The 24,024-nt window shown below is 38.3% G+C and overlaps 2 protein-coding genes across 2 annotated transcripts in view; one reads left to right on the forward strand and one right to left on the reverse strand.

The window, feature by feature from the left end:
* Positions 1-13,256, reverse strand: part of INSYN2B (inhibitory synaptic factor family member 2B) — a 35,745-nt gene extending 22,489 nt beyond the window's left edge. Inside the window, exon 1 of the mRNA XM_064161624.1 lies at positions 13,103-13,256. The gene's annotated coding sequence lies outside the window, so the exon portion shown is untranslated. The remainder of the gene's footprint in view (positions 1-13,102) is intronic.
* Positions 1-24,024, forward strand: part of DOCK2 (dedicator of cytokinesis 2) — a 167,146-nt gene that overhangs the window by 84,627 nt on the left and 58,495 nt on the right. The window contains exons 28-29 of the mRNA XM_064161633.1: positions 14,247-14,345; positions 17,364-17,458. Coding sequence (XP_064017703.1) covers positions 14,247-14,345; positions 17,364-17,458 — 194 coding nt within the window. The remainder of the gene's footprint in view (positions 1-14,246; positions 14,346-17,363; positions 17,459-24,024) is intronic.

Genomic DNA, 24,024 nt, shown 5'->3' on the forward strand with positions numbered 1-24,024 from the left:
GTATTTTGTGTACTTAGCTGAATATACCTTGCTGGGTCTCTTTTCTGCTGGTGGTTTTGAAAAATATTTTCAGGGTGAGGGAATTGAATTGTGGCAGTTTAGAGACTGGATTACAAGAAACTGGCTGACAGTAACCGCTGGAGAGACTGAAATTATGCTTACTGGCTTTGGCAAGATATACGCAGAGAGTGACATTTCCCATAAGCTCCCTACTTCTGTTGTGAATAGCTGCAAGTGGAGAAAGAGTGTAGGGTGAGATATAATGAGCTGGGGACTTCTCTGAGAAAATGCAGTATCAGTAGTGATCATGGCTACTTTTCAGCATCAGAGGAATCTTTTCTCAGCTTTTATCACTCCGCAGTGTATTTTGCCAAGGCAGTCTAGTCAACTGGCACATCTTCCCTTTGAATGTTTGCAAAACGAAGCAGTGATATAACTGCCAATAAGGTCTATGGTTTGGGTTCTTGCATGAATTCTGCTTCATTTTGTTCTCAACCTGCCATCAGCCAGAAATCTCTCATTCTTGGGAGGGACTAGAAGAGAAACCTCTCTTTGGTCATTCTGCTTTGTTCTGTCAACCTTGTAGCTTTGTGAACTAATTGCTTTGGCACATTCAGCTCCTAGTTTTGATAACACTCTCTGTCTCTTAGTATTAGTTATAAAACACCTAAACAAAGAAAATGAGACTCTGCAGTTAAAGGTTATTACTGTGATGTCACAACGTTCTGAAGTTAAAGTGCTGAGATTCAGTAGCTCTGAGTGTTTTGGCATGCTGCATAACAGAGGATGAAGCAAATTCTGTACAGTTGTGTAATGGTAGGATACAATACAGTCAGGTCACAAAGTGACTTCAGTGCATGAAGTGAAATAATAAAAGCAATACAGTATTTAAGAGGAAGCCAGTACAATGGCAGAAAACCTGTGAGGTGATACTTCAGTATGTCCTGAGATGAGGGGGAGACAGTTCTTAAAACATACCAAAGTATCACAAGGTGAGATAGATATTATCTTCTGCTAGAGGCACACAGAATGAACTGGGTCTTGTGCCTAGTCTGTCTTGGAATGCCTCCAAAAAGCAGAGCTGCAATCATCTGGTAAAGAAAAGGATGACAAAAGTGTAGATAAGCATTTCCCTGTCCTCTTGGGAAAGGTGATATGCTTAGCCTCGTTGAGTTTCTGAGATGACAGAACAGAAAGGACAATAGGCCATCCTTTAATGATCTGCTGCTATGCTCCCTATGGAAAGATGAAGATCTCTGAACACACTAAAAGCTCTGAACCTTGCTGAAGAAATTATAACAGCATGTTTTCTTTGTGCAGCATAAGAAAATGCCCCACTGATGTCAAGGGCAAAACAAAAGTCTGTTTCTTTGGGTTTTTCTCATGTCAGATATTTCTTATTATCCATATCTTGCAATTGGCTTTATAGCATGTGTAAATTCAAAGTTAATCATTGATAGACATCTCTAAGCAGTCTGCAGTGTCCTGAGCTGTGTGGCACTTGATTGCCACTGTGTTAGCTTTTTTATTATTCAGTCTTTACTGCGGCTGGCATTTTGAAGGAAGTCCAGAATTATGTATGGGAATTGAAGTAATTGTAACTTAAACCTCATGGAACTAAGCTTCTACAAAGAAGGCTCTACAAATAAAAAGAATGCCCTGCTCTTCATATGTTGTGAAATATGTGGAATTCTTAAAAAGTATCATGTAATTTAAAAAATATTGCCTTAATCTGACTTCCCCCCATGCTTTCTGGTTCCTTTCTAAGCATAAGGATGCAGAATGGCCCATTGAACTGAGTATGTTACATGACTATAGCACCTCTGCTAAGTTGGAGAGGAAAACAGCTATCTGTTTGTCAGTGGCTCCATAGCATGTAATAATGGCTTGCCCTGCTTCATTGTCTCTAGAATAGAGAAAAGCTTTCTTCTTCTCTGGACTCCTGGGATGTTCTCCTGGGGCTTGTTTTTGTGATGTCAGTGATTTTATAGAAGTTATTTCCTTTCTTCATTATGCCATAGAAGCAGTATGTTACCTTAGTGGCTCTGCAGTCAGGTTATTATCACAAAATGGTACTGGTTTTTATTTTAAATAGTAATTTCACTGTAAAAGGTCTCCCTGGAAATAACTCTAGGTTTAACTCATGTAAGTAACAGTCTGATACAATAAACATGTTGAAATATATTCAATATATTTATGCATTATTAGCAAGACAGATAAAACACAAAGCATTTAGATGTGGATTCTTTGTCTCATTTCAGACATGACTGGACATGCAGCTTTTCCTATGTTTTCCAGATAAAGTTGAACAAACCCCCAAATGACTACCTTGCCACAAAGTTGGGAAAGGCAAGCAACCTAGAATATGTTAGAGAAGCTTGGCTTATCTCATATTGTGTTAGCAAAAATCATTAAGGATGCATTTTAGTTTCTTTGGAGTTTTATCTTGCAAAATAAAAAATCCCAAAACCCCACAACCAAAACCAACCAACCAAAAAATAAAAACAAAACAAAACCAAAAAACCTCAAACCTTAACAAACCAACCCTAACACATTAGAACACCAAATCAATGCACACAAATGTTACTGTGTGCAGTTTGTCAGTATCACTGTGGTTTTGTCCCAACTACAAGCCCAGAAAAAGCCATATATATTAAGGCAGAAATAGAAGGCTGGTTAACTGGCAGCCTAAAGGCATTATGTCTTTGCATAACAAGAGTGACCTAGTTCAGTGGGAATAAACTCTTTTTCTTTTTCTTTCAAAATTTCCTATGTTGATAGACATGTTTATGATGCTGCTATTACAAGTTTCATGAATAGTCTCCAGAAAACCATAGGATTCACGTAGTGTGTCTGGTGCAATAATTAAGATTTCTGTCAGCAGACTGCAAAGACTTCACTGTCATACACTTTACACATCCCCTTGATACTCCATTGGGTTGTTCATCAGGGCCTGCTTCCTGTTTCAGGTTTTTTTGATACACTGGTGTGCCCCCAGCTTGGTCGGGAGCCCTAATAGTAAAGGAGGAAGAGCCAAGCAACAGAGAAATGCATTTGAACAAGAACTAGGTCTGTTGTTTTTCCTTTAGCTACCAAGAGTGGCCAGTCTCAACTACTCTACCAGCCCACTGTCCATATCCAATACGTTTATTTTTGGCCAAAGAACTTCTTTCCTATTCAGTGGTGCTGTGAATTCCTTGTAGTATGTCCCAGAATTCAACAGAGTACAGGTTCTCCCTCCTCCAAATCCTGGTGGCTGTGTTATTGGTTTCCTGTTTTCATGCTTGATTAACTCTGTTCTTCCAGAGCATCTGTGGCTTGAGCTGTACAACCTGCTAAGTCTGACTTAATGTCCTGGAACTCTTTATTTGCAGCGCTGTCATTTAGATTTTATGATGATCTGGAAGGGATAAGGAAGCTCTAGTAACTCTTCTTGTATTTCAGCTGTGCTCCTTCTCTATTCCCTTTTCGTCTGACATCAACATTTATATTTGTTCTCTTGGTAGTAAACTCCTTTTTTGTGTTTGCACTTTTTACAAATTATTTCTAACTAGTTGTTAAAATTCTTTAACCATGTAAATGTTTGTTGTTTTTAGCAATCTTGGAGGTCAGGACATTGAAGCAAGGAGAGATTCAAGAAGTCATCTTATCTTACTTGGCTAGAGTCACCATATAAAAAGATCAGTGGCCTTACTGTAGGAAAAAATGATTTTTTGCAACATGTCTTCTGAAAAATTCTGTAGGAAAGCAGAGCATCTTGTGCTGTCTTCCTTCTTTTAAACAAAAAATACTCTGTTACTGAGTTCCTGTCAGTAAGCTCTGCAGTCAGTAAGTTCTAGTCTGAGCAAGAAAATATCAGCAATATCCTTTAAAAGAAAAAATTGAGTAGAACATGTTACTTTCCCCCCCCCCCCCCTTTTTTTTAATAAAACATGCCTTGAAAACTGATAATGATCCAAATGGGAAATTCTATTCTAGTTCCCTTTGAAGCTAAATGATCTCTAGCTTTCTAAACTTTTATTAATATTGTAATAATTCTGAGAGGGCTTTGTTAGCAACTGCACAACAGATCATGAGATACAGGCTTAGGATGCTGTAGTATAACATTAGGCTCAATGGCTTTATGCTAAATTTATTTAAGAAAAACCATTTGTTTATAAAACATACCCTAATGATGTTGTCAAGAGGTTAGTCTTCCTGAAAGATCTTGAGAGTTCTTTTGAATGTAATTGTAAACACCTACCAAATGCTTGTTCTGCCCTTCAGTTCTACAGCAGTATAGATACTCATTACTGAATTAAAATGGCAAAAAACTATTTGCTTCATTTCAGTGGAGTGGTATAATAAAGGGGATTCTACATATCGTGACTGAATAAGCGTCTATAAAGGATTTTCAGTGATACAGTTCTGAAACTGGTGTTAAATCTCATAGGGGCAATATAGAATTGCAATTAGTGGAGGAGTAGGTCGCAGTAGTTCTAATCATACTCTTATTTTCTGTCTGTGTTGTTAGATACATTCTGGTGCTCCCACAAATTTTGTATTGCAGGAACTACTCATAAGCCTGAGAAGACTGTACACTGAATGTCTGAGGCATAACAAACTACATTTTTTGTACCCACCACTTCGCTGGCACTAACTCATTGATCAACTCTGCTTATATACAGAGTGTGGCTCTGATTTGGTTTGTGTTCTTCCGGGAATGCAATTCCCTAACATGTATCTACACTCATTATTTCTCTGTTTGTTAGGGTCAAGAGAAGGTGTCAGCACCCTGCTTTGTTAGCAAGACAATCTATTTTGACGAAACCCCTGTTTAGTCTTAGGAGAACTTAATCACTGCAGGTAGTCCTGAATGTTTTGGCAGTAAAACAAAACAAGGAAAGCAGTATCTTTTCAGAGTGTACTTGTCATCCTCTGATAACAAAATATCAAAATATTTTGATGTTTTTGTTTGGTAAAATGCTGGGAAAAGGTTGCAAATCAGTCTCTGTTTGTCAAGGGCTGTTGCAACAAAATGCTGTTATATCCATTTATTCTGAGGAAGATTTAGGCTTGGGGTTGTTTTTTTGCAATGAATTTCCCCATAAAGATACCATTTTTCAGGTGGTCAAACACTGGAACAGGTTGCCCAGGGAGGTAGTTGAGGCCCCATCCGTGGAGATATTCCAGGTCAGACTTCACAAGGCTCTGTTCAACCTGATGTAGTGGAGGATGCCCATGTGCACTGCAGGGGGATTGAACTAGATGACTTTTGGAGACCTCTACCAACCCAAACCATTCTATGACTTCGTGTTTTTTTCTGTTAGGAGGAATTAATGCCAAGGTAGCAGAGGTGTCGCCTCTGAGCATCTTTATGTGTGTTCCAAAAATCCCAACCAAATCACACCAACTAACCAAAACCAAAGAAACTGCAAAACCAACTAACAAACACACACAAAACAACAAACCAAATAAAAATCCCAGGAAGAGATGTTTGCAGTTCAAAGATTTAGCAGCTTGTAGAGTGTAGCCACTGAGCAACAAAGAGGCAGTCCACTACTAATGGAACATATTCCATGTGCTCTTCATTGCTGGTATTGTTTACCTAGGTTCAGAAAGCAGCTTTAACAGTCAGATTTAGAATCTTTCCAAGTAGACAGGGTGTTCTAACTGTTCAGAGCACATATATAGAATCATAGAATGTCATATAAAGTAAGCTAGTTCACAAACACTGCAGTCAAAACAAGTCATTAACTTAAACTCCACCCATTCATACTAAGCATCTGTACTAAGAGAAAATGATGTCTTGTTCCAATTCTCAACAGATTGCCTTATTAAGTTGTAGCTGTGACATCCAGTTGCAGATGTAGTCATTTCTCCAAGGGTGTTTTGTGTATATGCAAGGTAACATATTTATCCTTAACTATGTATTTATGTGATTATTCATCTCCTGATGACCTTGAATTTTCCATGCTTTTGACTGTTTTCTCTTTTCCCTCACTTAAAACCTGAAGAAAACCCAAGAGCTCAAGTATTCCCTGGTTTAGTATTCAAAGAAATAATTTCTACTCTCATCTTCATCCTAATTTTCTAATAAGTACATAAAATAATTAAGCTTTCTTTGGGCGGGGCAAGGAGTTATTAGTGTTCTTTATACTGCCAGAGCCCAGATATACTGTCTTAGTGTGGCACAATCCCCCAAGAAGAGATTAGAATGTGCATCAATTACTGATGCAGACAAGGCTATTTCAGGAAATTTCTCTCAGTATGATCAGAGTTTCAGGATTCTGTTTCTGTGAGTTTATAATTAAAGCTAAATCAACTGAGGCATCTTACAAGTGGCAGCCCTTTAAAAGAGACCCACCTTATTTGTCAGCACTTTATGAACTGCTCACTAGCAGGTCTTTCTGTGCTTTTGGCAGTAGTGCGTTATGGGGTTTTTTTCTTCCACTGAGTATTCCTTATGCTTCCGACTAACCAGGTTACCCAAAATTTGCTATGAAAAGCTCTGTGTCTTAGAAATGTTTTTTTGTTTGTTTTTTCTTGCATTTTTTTTCTGTGAACATTTTTTTTTGTTTCCTTGTTGTCAGCTGCTTCCTCTTTTAACCACACTTCAAGATTATTTATTTCTAATTTTTAAAAATGGAGCCCTAAATAAAAAACCTGCTGTAGAGTCCAATTGGATAGAATGTAAATATTTTTCATATTTCAGCCACAGGTTAAAACTGGTCTAACAGTTGCTAATTATTCTTTTGGGTTTAATTTTTAAATGCAAATGTGATTTTCCTGCACTTTGTGCCTGCTCTCACCTGTGGCAGGGAGCAGCAACTTGATAGAGCATCAGGAAGAAGTTCACGTAATACCTTTCCACAGCCTAGCTGGCTTGAAAAGCTGTGTAGTATTTTATCCTGTGGAAGTGCCTCTTCCTTCCTTGATGAAAAGCACCCATTTATGCAGACTGGATGCAGCTGACATCACTGCCTATTGAGGTATCATGAGTTCTGTATATACTCCAGTCTACACTGGAGCTGCTGTGTGTACGCATACGTGGTTGTATATATGGCCCCCCTTGTGTTTCATTGTAGCTGTGAAAAAGCAGAGCACAGCATTGTTCTGCTGAGAGTCCCTTTGCCAGGGAGGTGGTGGTAAACCACAGAGTTATCTGGGTCGCTTCAGGGCAGTTAGCTCTATATCTCCATTTATTTCATTTTGTCACCTGAATCCTTGTGAAAGGTTCAGTTGGTGCCTTCTCACATATTCCTCATCTAGGTTCTGGTTAAACCTCTTTATAAACATTTGTGTGGTTTTCTAATAAACAGCGTGACAAGCTGACTTCCTTTTCCAGACAGTGTGATTGCTTTCAAGGAAAGTTCTCCTAGCTTTAGTCAGTGTGTATCTGCAGGAGATGTGGAGTGTGTCTCTTGTTTAACCTTCATCAGCTCCCCAGAACAGACCATAGACAGACAGCTTTCAACTTGCAAGAGCAGCAGTCACAACAATTTTAAAATATAGAGCTAAAAAGAAATTGTTGTTCTTTAAAATAAGCAATAAATCAACAGAAGCTTATTAACTTGTGTCATTTCCACACTGCTTTTATTGTTCTCTTCCTGAAGTCAAACAAATTACCTAAGTACTGATATAATGTTTGTCATGTGAAAGGGGACAAATGACAATTGGAAGTGCCAAACTGTAAGCACTTTGGCGTTAGTACATTTAAAATATCAGGAAAAGTACCAGGCTCCTCACATAAAAGTTTATCTGGTTGCTGCAGCTGTTCACAAAGGAATAGTGATTTAAAAAATGGTATTAATTTCTCAGCACCTTGGATCTTAGGGCTTTCTTAGCTACACAGAAGTAAAAGGGCAATCTTCAACCTGGCAAAAGGGTTATTGATCAGGTAAAGTACTGCTAGCTTTAATCTCAGCCTAAGAGAGGGCTGCATCTTATCGTAAAGCTTTCTTTTAACCATTCACAACTCTATTGTATTAGTTTCATCTCTGATCATGTACTTTAATTTTTCTGTCTTCAGTGAGTGCAGCTAAAAAAGAACAAAATCAATTAAAGTTTGGCTTAGTCCTGGGAATACAGGAGGTGCCTGTATATATAAGGAAGTGAATCTGCATCCAAGACCTGAATCTTCACAGTATGTGTCAATGTAAAATATATGGCTTAGAAGTAAAAGCTGCTACTGCACTTTAATGAACTGAAGTTGCTCAGCTCTACACTTTTCTCTTTGACCCAGTTGTTTGTCCCTTGTAGCTGGTATGTTTTTCTTTGTAGTTCTGTAGAGCAGACAATCTCATTGTGAGTTTTTCTACTGTTCAGTATTACTCCCCTGGCAGAGTTCTAGCTCCTGTTGATCCCATTCACTGTATCACTTCCTTCAAGTATCCAGTTTGGTTTTCAGGCCTTTCAAATGCAAGGGACTGGCCAAGCTTTACTACAGTGCATAAGCTGGTCATATAATAATTTTTATCTTAATCTTTGCTTGTATGTTGAGTGTGTGCTTCTGTTGTTCCTTCAGAGTACTGACTGCATCAACAAAAGAATGAGTGTATTGGGGCATGTGGCAGGACAAGCATTGCTTTACCAACTTCAGTGACCATCTGGTTTAGTGGCAACAGGGAAATTGAGTAGTACTTTGAATAAGAAATTAGGGAAATGAGCAGCCTGACAGGGTCAGGATGCTTGGGGTTCTCAGTGGATAGCTTATGTACTAGGTCAGAAAATTCTTCTGGCCTATGATATCAGTCTGAAAACCATCTCAAGTAACTGGTGCAGCAATTAGTGGATTAGGAAGAGGGAGGAGGTGCAGCATGAAGCTACATAGATCCCTGCAGGCAAGGATGGAAGATTTCATCAGACACAGCAGAACTGAGACTGGGAGTGTGGACAGCAGTGGCCCAGTGAGAGGTGAAGTGGCTGACTTTTTTTGGTAACTGTCCTCAGGACAAGTGAGTTGTTTTTCATGTAGCAGTTGCTCCTCCCAAATGCTTGCCTTCTCACTTAAGAATAAACAGCATTATCCATAATTTACTTGTATTTACACCATGAAGAAGAACTCAGTGTTAATGTTCTGGGAGTACCAGTAAATTATCCAACTGTGTTTGATCACAGACTTAAGCAGAAGTTAAATCAATTACAGTGAAGTGTTCAGCCTAGGCAGAGACTGTATTAGGAGTCCTAGAGTGGATTTATGGGACAAAACCAACCCAACCCAAAACCCAGCAGCAGCAAAACCAATGCAGATCTTTTTTTGATAAGAATTCTGCAAAACCAACAAAAAGTTTATTTTTAACTAAATAAAATTAGATGACAAAGAATGTGTTCTAGTAACTCATGCTATTTTGTCATGCCATGAAGAATTGTCTTACTGTTTTTATCCGTCTGTAAGTCTTAAATGAATTAATTTTGAAATGGTCTTGCTTGTCAAACTCATAACATGTTTAAAATTTACAGAGCAGCTGCTATTATTATTTCATTGTGTTAAAACCCATCTGGACACCATCCTCTGCAATCTGCTGCAGGTGAACCTGCTCTGGCAGGGGGGGTGGACTGGATGATTTCTAGAGTGTTTCCAACCCTATCATTTTGTGATTCTGTTATAAACTTGCCCTGTGTTTTTCTACCCAATAGTTTGCTAGTGTACAGTTGTACATCCTTTTGGGTAGACCATATGAATGTCAAGAAAACAAGCTACAACAGGCCAGCATGTTTTCAGTCAGCAATCCAAACCTGTCAGTAAAATGCAGAAACAGGATTCCCAAGCTGCTGTTCAGTCAGTTATAGCAGACAAAAAGACAGAACCAATCAACTACATGGAAAGCTGGAAATCAGACCTAGTAAGCATAGATGAATCTGCTACTGTAAGGTAATGCTAGTAAGGTGCGCTCATTGGCACACCACAAGAAGTCTGTGTGGATGAGGAGCTCTTTCCCATTTCAGATGTACTCCAGGTTGTTGCATAGCAGCCTGTTGTAATGCCAGCACTGTTGTGCTTTTACAGCTAGAAAGTATGCTCGAGGACAACACATGCACTGGCACTGACATCTGTTTCTGGAGGAGAAACAAAACTGCATTGGCAGTTCTGCTTGTTTGCTTTTACTTCACAGCGCTATTGTTTAGTGTTTACACAATGTGAGAAAGGTATTTGTGCTGATTTCTATGTATGCCACAGTTCTCAAGGTTTAGTGTGACTTTCTGGGGAACTGTGATTTCAAAACACTGTGCTCCTTCAAGGCACCACTGAGCTTCTCCATACTTTATCTTTCTGGTAATTATGGTGCTCTTTAGCTCATGACACTAAACAGGTGAGATGACTCAGTAGCTCTTGTGAAGAAAGAATGTGGGAGTCCTTCTCAATTATATTCTTGTACTACAACATAAATACTGGTGGTTTTTTAAACATTAGAGTGAAAATTTGCTCAGTTACATTTTGTTTCATTACATTCAAGATAACATTTATCACTTTTCTCCAGAAAGGCTTTTTGCACTTGTTTCTGAACCAAGAAAAAAACCAGAACTGTTTGGCCGGTCACCTTTATCATGTCTACAATTATTATCATTAATACATGATGAGTTTTGAAACTTCTGACTTAACCTGAAAGGGAGTTCATGTGCAGTATAATAATTTCATCACAAAAGTGTTGTGTCTTCTGGATAAGGTTTTAGACCCAACACAGACAACTGTGAATTGATCAAATGTAAATCACCTGTTAGTTACAGATTGTGAGGATGATGGTATGTGCAGCAGTCTTCTTACTATGTATCCATAGTGAGGGTGAGTAAAACAAACAAGTAAAACATTTGATAGGTGTAAAAATGAAGGTATAAAATAGCTACAAGATCTCTGACCCTCAGAAATCTTAGCTCTGGTAATGAGGATAAATGTTGCTTAAGTGCCTCCATGAAATAAATATTCTCCTTGGCCTTTCCAGAAGTACATCTGCATGAAGATTACTCACCTTACAGCCACTTAAGTACTTCCACTAAATCAGAATCAAGGTGCAGCTTCATTTTGTTATTTCTCTTGCTGTTTGTTTCTCCAGTGCATTTACTTTGTTTATTCTTGTGGCGCTACTATTATTTGAAGTTTCTACGGCAACCTGTCACCATCTGCTATTATAAAGTATGCTGGGATTTAGTTGCTAGGTGTTGAAGTTTGTCATCTTACTCATATGGCCCCAGTGTTTTTCAGACGTTTCTTTCTCTGTGTGTGTTGCATCCACAGCTTGTATGCACTTTGGCAACAGCAGTAAAGATTCCCCATTCCTTTCACTTAACTTTTATAAAGGCTTATAAAGCCTATTTGTTTTACAGAACACCTCTCTGAGCTCTTTTGATGTACTTTGTATGTATGCAACCAAAACAGCATTTCTTTTACCTTAGCCACTGTCTTGCGGTGTTAATACTAATGCCAGCCAGTATTATAGTTCATTTAAATTTGACATTATGCTTTCTGTAAGTTAACAGGAAGTTTAAATGTTTCCTGAGACACTTTCCTCTCAGTGTCACTTTCATTTGACTGCTGATTTACTTGTGCTCCTGCTCCTGAGAAAAGTGTCATGTTCAAACTACCAATTTATTTATTCTCATGTTTTTTGAATGGCTGGCAGCCTACTGGTTCATTTCTGTTACAGGTTTATGTACATTTAAATGCAAATTAATATTTTTAAGTGAGAAAACACAGATTTTACTGGATAGTGACATGCGTTCACAGTTAATTCTGATAATTTTTTTGTTGTTGGTATCTTATCAGTCAAGTGTTTAATATATTCATTTTTGTACATTTGACCTAGTTCTAATAAACACTTTCTGCTGTAATTCACTGGATAAATCCTAACAAGTCTAGGCACAGCTGAAATGACTTATTAGGATTCTACCTGGAGAACTTCACTTTGTCTGCCACAACTCTTCTTGTACTATTGTTTTGAAGTACAGTCCTTGAATTAATGAATCAAATATTGCAGCATAGGCACTAGATTGTTCGTAAGCAGCGTTTGAGTTTCTGCTGTCCATCTAGCAGCATACAGTCTGCCTCCAAAGTGCAGGAGATCCTTCTGCAGAACTTAACTGTTCAAGCAGCTGCTGCTCTTAGCATGTCCTAGAGAGAGGTACTTAAACGGTATAGGAGAGCGTCAGTGAATACAAAGAGATATTTGCAGATGTGATCACAGCTCTTTACAGTCCTATATTACCCCTAAGTGCCCCTAGAGAGAGAGCGGTAATGCGGAGAGTGAGTACTTCAGGGATCCGAGGCTGCATCTGAGAAGCGAATCTTTACTGCTGGTGTTTGGGGGCTGGGAGGGAGGGGCGAGCCTGTAACCTATAAAGAAGCTACCAGTTAATTTCTAATAGTGGAGATCACTGGCAAGAAAATTATTGAAGAGCAAACAATATTACTGTGTTTTCCTGGGTTGCAGTTACATGAAGTGATGGAGGAAGTTTTTGTAGCAAGCCAGCTTCACCATCACCTTCTTTTTTATGTCTCTTTCAGTCTCACTTATGTGAATTGGACAGGTTTGTTGCGAGATACTGGCCAGCAATATGTGATCTCTGCTTATGTAGCTCTTTTCAGTAATCAAGGCATATTGTCTGTTAATTTGAAAATCACCACACACAGTTACTAAGAATAGGCATTCACACTGTACCGTAATCACAGACAGAGCTAGACACATTCCAGAAGTTGGTTTTAACAAAAGAAATAAGCTTCTTAAAATCTTCATGCCTTAACACAACGTAATACATCTTGCTTGTGAAGAAATGCTCTTATTTCAAGAAGTGATTAAACATGGGTATGGAAAGACATCCTCTAGTGAATCTTTAACAAATTAAAATACAAGCTGGTTTTCAGGTACAATTCTCTAACTTCACTCAGTATTTTCTTTCCCTTTCTTTTTTTTTTTAATTTTTTTTTTTATTATCAGAAGATGCCCCTCACCCTCCTACCCCCAATTTTATCCCTGAATCCTTTGCAATTCATTATTACTTCCAAGCTATACATTTAAGATCACAGAAAGGGATTGTTTGATCCAGAACGGTAAAAGTGAACTACTACAGCAAGAAAACCAGCATTGCTTTTCAGAAGAGCATCAGTACCCGAGAGCACACGATTCCTTACCTGAAAGCTTTTGGTTTACCTGCAGAAAATGTGTCTTCTTAGCCTTAAAAAGTAGGCAAGCCTCTCACTAGCATTAATGTTACTCCAAAAGAAGGTGTAATAGGTCCTTTATGTTGTAATTTTCGCTGTTTGTATGCATGAAGTGTGCTGAGTCTGCTCACGTAGGAATAAATAAATAAATAAATAAATGTAAAAAAAGGCAGCACAAACTGAAGAGCCGCGAACATGTGAAAGGGAAAGACCTCTAGTGGCCACCACCTGAACTTAAGGAAGGCTTCCCTCTGAGTGCTAAGACAAAATGGTTGGGTACAGCACACTGCAGCTGATCCTTTCATCTGTGCCTTTATCGCTTTTCTGATGGGGCAAGAGCATAAAGGGAGTTGGGACTGAACAGATAATCTCAGCAGGACCAGATGGAAGTTCAGTTCTGGTCAGAGGATCTGGTGGGTGCGTGCATCAGTTCTAAACTGCTATGATAAAAAAATCTGAGTAAATCTGAGAACTGTTCTGCATGCTCATCTACTGCACAGTCTCGTAATAAAATCAAAGTGTTTCAAGCAAGATGACTTTTAAAACAAGAATTGAGACTTCAGCAAATTAAAAGACAACGATAAGGTGGATCTGTCACTGTCTGAAAGGAAAACTGCAAAAAATCAAGTTCACTATTATTGCTTGAGATATTAATGTCTGTGACTTCCAGGAAATTACAGGGCTTTATGAATCCTAGGATTTTAAATCTATTTACATCTTTTAGCAGCTTTAAAAGTTAGGAGATGAGAAAACTAAAATATTTTCTTTTGTGAAAGTTTGAAATAAGTTGAAAGTACACTAGGCAACATCACATGCCTTCTAGGAGTCTTAAGGTGATATTAATACTTTATAGGTAAAGTTTTCAATGTGTGTTTCCATGAGGTGCATCATAAATGATGCAGCTCTCACCACTGTCTACCCCTGGTGAGGGTAGCTTTGATTTGTTTTCAACTCCCTAAGATGTCTTTTTCATCTTGTCAAAGCTTGAATATTATTTTTTTTACATATGCATAAAGGGATTTGTTGAGCAAAAGAGTAGCTCAACTTTAGAAAGAATGCAGTCCAATTACTTAAGTTATTTGCATGTGTTGATTTCTCTCTGGTTGTCTTTCAGAGTCATTTTGTGGCATGCATGACAGCGATCTTAAACCAGATGAACAACCAACATTATTCATTTTACATTGAAACTTTCCAGACAAGTTCAGAACTAGTGGTGAGTACAATATAGTCATGGAGATGAAAGATAATTTCAAGGATATTTTTTCCTGTGTAAAATCAGAAGTACTATTTTGGAGTATCTTGTCTGATTCTTCTTATATCTAAGTTTTTTTCTGCATGTTTTTTCTGCCTCTGTGTCCCTGTGTTGTCTCCCTCTTCTGTATGAGGTCTTTGGGCTACAGTGTTAGCTGTCTTTGTCACTTTTGTTGGTCCTAGCAATGGGGCAGTCACATGGTAATCATAGAATCTCATGATTCTGTGGTTTGAATTAGAAGGGACCTCCAAAGATTATCTAGGCAAATCTTCTTGCAGTGAGCAGGGACATCCTCCATTAGATCAGGTTGCTGAGAGACTTGTCCAATCTGACCCTGAATATCTTCAGGGTTGGGGCCCCAACTACCTCTCTGAGCAACCTGTCCCAGAGTTCCACCACCCTCACGATAAAGAACTCATTCCTAACATACAATCTAAATCTCCTCTTCTTTAATTTCAAACCATTGGCCCAAGTCCTACCATGCCAGGCCTTTGTAAACAATCCCTCTGCAGCCACCTTGTAGGCCCCCTTTCAGGTACTGGAAGGCCTTTATTAGGTGTCCTCAGAACCTTGTCATCTTCAGGCTCAACAACCTCAACCTGTCTTTTTAGGAGAGGTGTTCCAGCCCCTTGATTATTGTCATGGCCCTTTTCTAGACCCATTCCATCAGATTCATGTCCTTCATGCATTAAGGGCTCCACAGCAGCACACAATACTCCAGGTGAGGTCTTACCAGAGCTAAGTGGCAGAAACATTTCTCCTGATCTGGTGGTCAATAGGATATTTGTACTATACTGTTCTGAGGTGAAAAAAAACACAACAGCAAAATCGTCTCAATTAACTGAACTCTCCCTCTCTATTTTGCACATAGTGATCCATCTCCACTCTTCTTTGTTGTTATTGAGTCTGCTTCTGGTACAGATAATATTGTACACTAAATGCAATAAATGTATTTCTTACAACACGTCACTTCATACCAGTTGTTTCTGGCATAATGCAATGATACTTGGGACATGTTCTGGCTAGTACCATTGATCTCTCTACTAAAAGGTTAAGGAATCTTGCATCTGTCCTGGTGTCCTTCTGATGTAACTCTGAAATAAGTGTGGTTATTAGCAAAGGGTTTGATTAAACCATCTACACTTTGTCCATGGAGTTAACATTTCCAGTTGACAAGATTTATCCCTTTTCCTTTCTTTCTTAAGGTGGTGTGCTAGTTTAAGCCTAGTTACAAAGTTTTGGTGAGAAGAGTTAGATTACAGGCCGTGAAAAGAAAACAGTGGTGATGTCTATTTTACTCATAGGATTGTTGAGATGTGTAAGAACAAGAATATAAATATAGATAACAGAGTCACTCTCTGGAATTCGTGGGCTGCACTTCTCTCTCTAACCTAACCTGCCATCTGTGTGACTAATCCTTCTGCTTCCTAAGCCCCCTGGCCAACCATCCAATCTTCCTTGGGTGTAAGGCAAAGTGTTGGGCAAAGTAGAGGGGTGGGAAGAAGGTAGAAGGGTGATTGAGTGCCCCTGTTGGGGAATCAGGTTTCTGGGAGGGCTGTTGTGTTTCTTTGTTACTTTTTAACTCATGCATTTGTGTATATAACTGTATATTTTGTAAATATCAGCTTGTATATTGTGCTAAGCTGTAAATAGTAAGCTTCATTCAATTTGCAGAGCTGCTGAGTCTAGTCTGGGTGATTTTCCAAAGCGTGGGGGGCCGGGTAACACCCAAACCACCACAAGTGGGTGTAGTGCCATAACTGTAACGCTAACATCAAATCTTGGATGGCTTTTGCAATTCTTCATGTGTTTACTTGAAAATCTAACAGTAATACAACATAATTTCAGCTTTGAAACAGATTGAGTACTTGGTCCTAGAAGTTTTATTAATCCGTAGACTACTTCAGAAGTTCTACTGAGGAAAACATTTAAAAAGACAATATTAAAATTGGTAGGGTTTGTTGGTTTTAAAGGGATTATTCTATTGTATTCTGTTTTTATTGTTTGTTTGTTTTCCTATACCATAAGTTTACATGAGTGAAGATGATAAGATTGGTTTTCAAATAATGCTGTTGAGAGCTATCATTTGCTTTGCTCTCTGTAGGTAATATGACAAGAAAGAGCACAACCTTTGCAGAGAGCTCCTTGTGAGGTCTCGGTAAATAGATGATGACAGTTTTGCTAGTCTCACAGTTACAAGAAGCTGGGGAAAATTGATATAAAATGTATGCCTTATGGCAAAAATACTAAAAAGCTCACTTTTGGATGGGTTGTTGGAAAGACTGGATTTGTGGCTTGGTGTATTGGAGACAAGAGTTCTGGAAGAACTGATTCTTAACTTTAGGAGGTTAGAGCAGAGGGCAGGCAGGAAGAACCATGGAGATTTAGAAATCACATTAAGATGATGAAACTGTATTCTGCGTTCTAAGGTCATTTGCTCAGAAGTTCAAGGGTAAAACTTTGTATGGTATACATGAAATTATTATGTTCATTTTAGAGAAGTTCATTCTGCAGTGATCTCTAGATATTTTTAGGAAAAGAAGTACTTGTTTTGTTTGAAAACTTTCTGTCCATGCCTTTGTTTTTTAATGTAGGATACTAAATGTGGACTAAACGGAGCAAAGAAAACACTCTCTATTTTTTGAATCCAGTAACTCTATGCAGAATGAGGCTGTTTGGCTAATTAATGAAAAACTCAGCATCTTTACTCTAAAGTACTATAACTTTTTCTTCCCATTTATTTATGGCTTTTAACATTTAAAAGCCCAGTGTAATAACTTTTAGTTTTCATTTGGAATCTAAGAACTGTTGTATGACAGGACTTTCAGTCTTGGAAATCTGATACTGACATCACCAGGAATTTTCCCTTTGACATCCCGGGGGCAAAAAGGTGCCCTCTATCTTGGTCCTTCAGTCACAGCAGGAACACTTTAAATTTGAGTTGCAAAATCACAGACACTGTGGGTTTTTTTTCCCTAGGACTTCTTGATGGAAACATTCATCATGTTCAAAGACCTCATTGGAAAGAATGTTTATCCTTCAGACTGGATTGCAATGAGCATGGTGCAAAACAGGTAAAATAAGGCTAGAGGATCAGTCCTTATGTTGCATGTGCTTATGAAAAAAGAACTGCTTCCACATCTTGCACAAAGTTTAGCTGTGCAGTCTAAGATGATTGTGTCATTGTGTAAGAGAAAGGTCATGTCATATAGATTGCACTGCCACAATTTATCAATTTATCAATTCACAATTTTTCAGTTTTATCATTTCCATATCATGTGATACTGAACTGTAAGGAAATGAGATCTTTGTGCACCTCCACCACTGATAATGGTTTGAGACAGCTGGCTTGGCCCAGCATATCACAGTTGTATACTGCTTGTCTGAAGGAGGAGGAAATGTTGTTAATGTTCTTTCCTTGAGGTATGAATTTTCTTGTTTATTGTAAATATCAGGTAGAAAGAAATGTTTCTGGCAAAAAGAAATGTTTCTGGCAACAAGAAAAGGCTAACAGATAGGGTACAGGATAGGTTTGGTGAGGATTTATGTCCCAATAATGGTTCCTAGCCATTCCAAGGAGCTGACTTTTCTTTTTGTCTCTGGTCAATAACATGGGAAAGCAAGGGAGAATTGAACTGAGAATGCAAACTAAACCACACAGCTGATCTAAACAAAGTTGGTTGGTTCCATTTGTTTATTTGTAGAACTTGAAGGTGAGGAAGATTTTCTTCAAGATTTGGACACATCAAAGTTGTACAAGCATCTGCATATGTAAAGAAATTGAACAAAGCAGTAACCATGAGCGTGTGTCCATCTTACCTTGCCGATTTATTTTTAACATGTCTGACTTTATAGTTAGTGGATATAAGAGCTAAAAATCTTACTGAAAAGCATCTGGGCTTTGGAGGAAAAACTTTATTTATATAGTTTTATTTATCTGAATGTTAGGGGATACTGCATTGGCAGGGGAGTTGGACTAGATCTCTGGAGGTCCCTTCTGAACTCAGAGGTTCTGTGATTCTGTTATCATCAGGGATGAATTTATTCTTGCTTCTTGTTCTCAAAGAAGCAATTTGAGTTTATATTGGGTGAGTTTATGAAGTGAGTACACTCGCTTTGTGTTTTGAGTGAGACTTCTGATGGTGAGGTGGATTTTGGTAGTTTAGTTTGGTAGAAATGACAGTGATACTGAGTTTTCTAGAAGTCAGAGAGACTAGTCTAAATTAAGTCTCAAAAGTATGTAGGTTCCAGTTCACCTAGAATCCACAGATGCTGTTTATTTGAAATGTCAGTTATGTATTTTTACTCTTCCCATTTTATAACAGTGAAGAAGGGAGAACTGAGGATACTTAATAAAGCTGATAATATCCTGGAAGTGTTTGGTCCTGAGAAAAAGATTTGCTAAGAAGTTTTATGTCATTACACTATCAAATTTTGCTATTGGATGCATATTCATCTGGGATTTGAAGGGAAAGATGTTTAATGAAAAGGTTTGAATGGTTTTGTGATTTAAAATGAGGTTCTAGTGGGTAATGATGATGGTAGTGAGGCCCCAGGATCCTAAACCTCACTTTCTGTCACTCACATGTATTAATGCTCCTGCAGAGGGATCAGTAACTCCTCTTCTGAAGTGGGTAGAGATGCATATCCTGGTGGACATGTTCATTCCAGATAAGATTTTGTGAAGTGATGACAATTTCATCCCACTTGTTTCTTTGAGTCAGCCTATAGAGGTAAAATCTAATTCAGTGCACATTGTTATGCTGCTGCTGCAATTTGCAATTATTTTTGATGTAGCAAGGATTACTTTTAGAAAGTATTGGCTTAGTACTGAAATGATCTAAGAGTCATCTATTGTCTGCGAGCATATTAAACCTTTAATTGACCTATCTAGAGGGGGCTTTTAGCATTCACATTATGCACAAGTGCAGGACTTTCTTTTGTTCTATGATGGCAGGAGAAGCATCAGTCTTGGGGGTTCAGGGCTTCACCTGGTACTATCTCTATTACCTCAGTTAGTGACTTTCATCTGTGGTACTGTATGCTTCTTGGTAAAGCCTCCCACTGGCTCTGAACTTGGTGAGACAATTTGGTCCAGGCAGGCTTTGCTGCTTATCCTGCACTGAACAAGTCAATTGAAAATACTTGAACAAAAAGGTAAGCATTAAAAAACGACGTTAAGAAGCTATTTAGCAGTGGTTCTCTAACGACACTGCTTATCCAAATTGGCTTGACACTGTTTATTCTCTTTGATTATGTTGCTATTCCCAGGATTACATAAGGAAATGAGTTATTGATCTTACTTTCATGTCTTAATTTTATGTTATATCAGCAACAGGGAGGGAGTATTTTTGTGTGGGTTTTTTTTTATATTAATGTAATTTTGTTTCTTTTGTTCAGGTCTTTTTCGAGGGGACAGGTATTCTATGAAATAAATTGGAGACTAATTTTGGTTTCTCCATTTGTTTCACTAGCATGCTTTGCTCCAGACCAGAAAAATAGCAGAGAAAAAGTCACAAGAGATCAGGCTGGGTTCTTTTAAAATAACAGTGAGAGAATAAAATTAATTACACATACACACACACACACACCCCCCCCCCCAAACAATAACACAAAAAGTGTTAATACAGCTGAAGTTTTGCATTCTTAATTCCCCTGTTCTGAGCATGGGGCTATGTGCCTCCTGAAGGAGATATTTCACCTTCTCCCCTTCTGAATTCACAAAAAAATTAATACATGCTGTTAGGCATGTCTGCAGTGTTACCCAGCCAGTGGCAGAGCGTAGCTGGCACTTCTTCCCTACGGGCATTCCGCAAAGCCTGACAGTCTCCCCCAGATGATCTTATGTTTTGTTACTAGCAAGGAAAGTGGGCACTGGAGGAATTTTGCTGTAGGTTATACTGCAGTACAGAAATGTAAAATCAGAGTGCAGTTACTTTGAGGCACAGAAAAGAGAAGGGCATAACAAGTACTGCAAGCCTGAGCCTGTTTGTGGATAAAAGGTGATCCTAATGAGCAGAGCACTGATTACTCTTATACATAAATAAGGAGAGACTGTACATGTATGGTATCACAGATATTTCTACTAAATGTTAGGTACCTGCCAAAGAATGAGGGAATGACTCCTTGCAAGGTCCAGAGGAAGGGAAAATGGGTACATTCATGTCTGGAAGAAACTGTGATGGGCAAATTAGAATGGGAGTAGAAGCTTCCTTGACTAAACATAGTTAGTTGAGCTTTACCTGTATCAGGATTGATTGAGTAAACTATATGATGTAAATCACCATTATAAATAACATTCTGTTCATCTTCAAAGCATGTTCTGATCACCAAACCTCATTTGGAGGAAGCAATCTTGTGTGTCCTAGTCCTACTAGACTGGGAATATTCTATCAGCATTTGAGAATCAAACAGGAGAATGAGCTACCTTTTGTTTCTTTCTTTCTTCCATTACCAGCAGGATGGGAAGAACATGTTTTTATGGCATGCAAGTGGGGCAGAACACTTTGGGAAATTAGTAAAATGCTCACTCAGGTCATGAGGACATAATATCAAAGTTATTTTTGTGAACCTTCATGGCAGACTTAATTAACTTTTGTTGTAATGAAGGTTGCTTACTGCACATTTCTTACCAGTTGCTACTGCTTGTATGTGCACTTTATTCCACTTCTGGTACTTAGATAATTGCCTATTAGCTTATTAAAAGCAGTAATTCCTAGGAACAGGGCATTTGTGGGGAAATGCTTTGCTGGTTTAGGTAGTACCACTTAGTCCGCTCTTCTCTCTCCCAGCTGTTCATAATTTTAATTTAGAGGCAAATACTTCCTCCCAGGAAATTCCTATACTTCACTGTCAATATGAAGTGCACAGGGAGTCAGATTCACTGAATAAAATAAATGATTGGCGGGATTATCAGCTAAAGGGAAAGCATTCACATCCTTCCTTCTGTTCCTCTGGGCTTTGGAATGGTAATTGCTTAATAAGAGTTAGAAACTACTTGATCTTATCATAATTAGTACCTGGAATCAGTTTTGGTTGGTGGCCAGTCTGAAATGGCATAGTGAGCACTTTAACTCTTTTGGAGTCCATCTGAGTTTTTGAACCATGTTAACATTGTATTTAGGTATGTGAAAATAAAAGGAAATGAGTTTTCACCAGTACGTTTCAAGGTCAGCTCAGATTGTTGAATAACTCCTGTAAGATAACACTGCAGGGTATTTTCTAACACCACTATTTAGGCTTTTTCTAAAATATGTTTTCATTACCTGTATATCTGAGTGTTTGCAGACATCTGTCAGAATTGAGTGTTCCCCAGCCCTTTTTAAGTCTATCTCAGAAAGTTTAGAGCTGCAGGTATTTGGCAAAAGAGCTGAAAATGTTGCCAATTGTCTTTCATTATATATACTAAAAATAACTGCTTATTTGCTGATGAACTGCTTTGTAACACCCTCAAGACCTGGTTCCCATGTAGCTCACATGTTGGAGCTACATTATTAATTCAGCAAAATCTCATTATGGCTTCATATTAGTGCTGCCTGCATCCCCAAGGACTTCACTGTTCCTTGGACTGCCAGGAGCAATAGATCCTGTTGGTATCATTAGGTCCTGGCCAGGCAGCATAGTCAGGCAAAGTTCCTATCAGTCACCTAGCAAGGGACTGCAAGGATTTCTTCTTGTGAAAAGACCAGTTAGGAATTCCAGATCTGGGTGTTTTCATCGATTACCTGTCAATGGCTCTCTTAAACATGGTTTCTGGAAAACATGTTTTCCATGCTGTATATGAGGAGGTCCCTGAGCAATAAAAACCTTTTCAGAAGAACTAGCTGCGTATAGTATTGTCCTGGGAAACTCAATATAATTGTTGCTGTGTGCCTTATGAGGAGATAGCATTTTTCAAGTTGTGTGGTCCCAGTCTTTAAGTAACAAGCACATTTAACAAATTCAGTGACTCTTGGACTGCTTTTTCTCCAAAACTTCTGAAGAGAAAACCTGAACAGCTGGCAGTCACAATGTAAGTCTATTAAAGAATGATATTTATAGTAGACTTTGGGAGAAAAGAGTGACTGAATACAGGTGACAGAAAGCAAGGAAGCATGCCTTTTTTCAAGCAAGAAGCTAAAGTATTTATGGGAGAGATACTGCAAACTGTATAGCTACTACCAAGTAACTGTATTTTATAGAAACACAAACTATCTCAAGGTGGAAAGGAGGAAAAAAAAGGCAAATGAATGAAAACATTAGAGCTACTTCTTAGTCATTCGTCTCTCTGATGGCAGAAATGAAAGCTTATGGTATTTTCATGGTTTAGAGAGATTTGATACTGTGATGTATTTGTCGTCAGTGTGTATGGTGGCTGTAGACACTGGTTCAACTGACTACACACAAGGTACACACACTCAGTTGGTAAGAGTATATGTAATTGTTTACTCCAGCTGGTGCTGCAAGATGGAACTCAGTTTATAACAATTATGATGAGATTTTAAAATCAAGAGTACCACAGTAATTATAAAATAGGAAAAAAAATCTTACCTTGAATGATTTAATTATGTGTGTGAAGTGGTTCTGTCATGGGAGATGTAGAAGGAAATTCAGATTTATTCTATCCAGCTATGCTTTAACACTTGGCTTTAAACACTGCCTCATTAGTTATCTTGCAGAGAATAAAAAGGGACACTTGTTTATTCCTAAGAGGGAAAAAAAGCCCTACAAATAGTTCAGGTTAATTTTACTCTTGTCTTTCAGAGATTCATTTATGTAACTAAGGTTGGATGATGGTATTGCAGTTTATCACAAGTAAGGCAGAATTCAGAAGGCTGATCTGTTGTATACAAATAACTCCTTTCTTTGATCTACTTTTCCTCTGGTGGCTTTTGACTGGCCTAAGCATACTTGACAGAAATGCAATTGTTTTTCTTCAGGGCTGGAATTTTCAGGGGGTCAGAATGTGTTTATGCATCAGCTCGTGGCATATTGCAGAACTTTGTAGTTTTAGTATGTGAAAAGGTATATTAAGCAGCAAGTGTAGATCTCTAAGGAAAATATTCCTTTATGTGCACAAAAGGGTACATGAATTATTCTAACAAGTTCAAACAGTTTGTACTGTGTAGTCATGGCTTTAATCATGTATAGTAACAAGATATGTCCCTGTATGGTTTGATTTTGCTGTGAAACTGAGAATGTCCTTTCTGAAATGTGGTTTTTTGTTAACATAAAGTCCCTCTCAGAGGCAATGGATATATTTTTACTTATTATTTATTGTTTTTTCTTTCTGGAATATTTATTATCTAGTGTCTCTGTATTCTCAGATTTGTATGTCCTTTACATGAGGGAGCTCTATTTTATAGTAGTCTTTTGCAGTCCCTACAAAAGTCAGTAGTTGTGGTAGGGAAAATGACATAAGCTTAGTTCTGGGAAGATGGAAAAAGGCAGATAAAGAGGCAGTTGTTTCACTGTGGTTGTAAATTTGCTTCCGTGGAGAGTCATGCTTCCAGCTGTGGCTGCCATGTCTCAGTCATTTAATGCTTTGCTGTCAGTTGTAAGCCTTGCAGAGAGCATCTCTTCCATCTGTAGGTGTTTAGGTCTGGTTCTGCCTGATGTAACCCTGCTTCTCAATCACTTGGACTTTTCTGGCACCAAATAC

This window comes from Pogoniulus pusillus, chromosome 22, assembly GCF_015220805.1.
Source record: "Pogoniulus pusillus isolate bPogPus1 chromosome 22, bPogPus1.pri, whole genome shotgun sequence".
Classification (NCBI taxonomy): Eukaryota; Metazoa; Chordata; class Aves; order Piciformes; family Lybiidae; genus Pogoniulus; species Pogoniulus pusillus.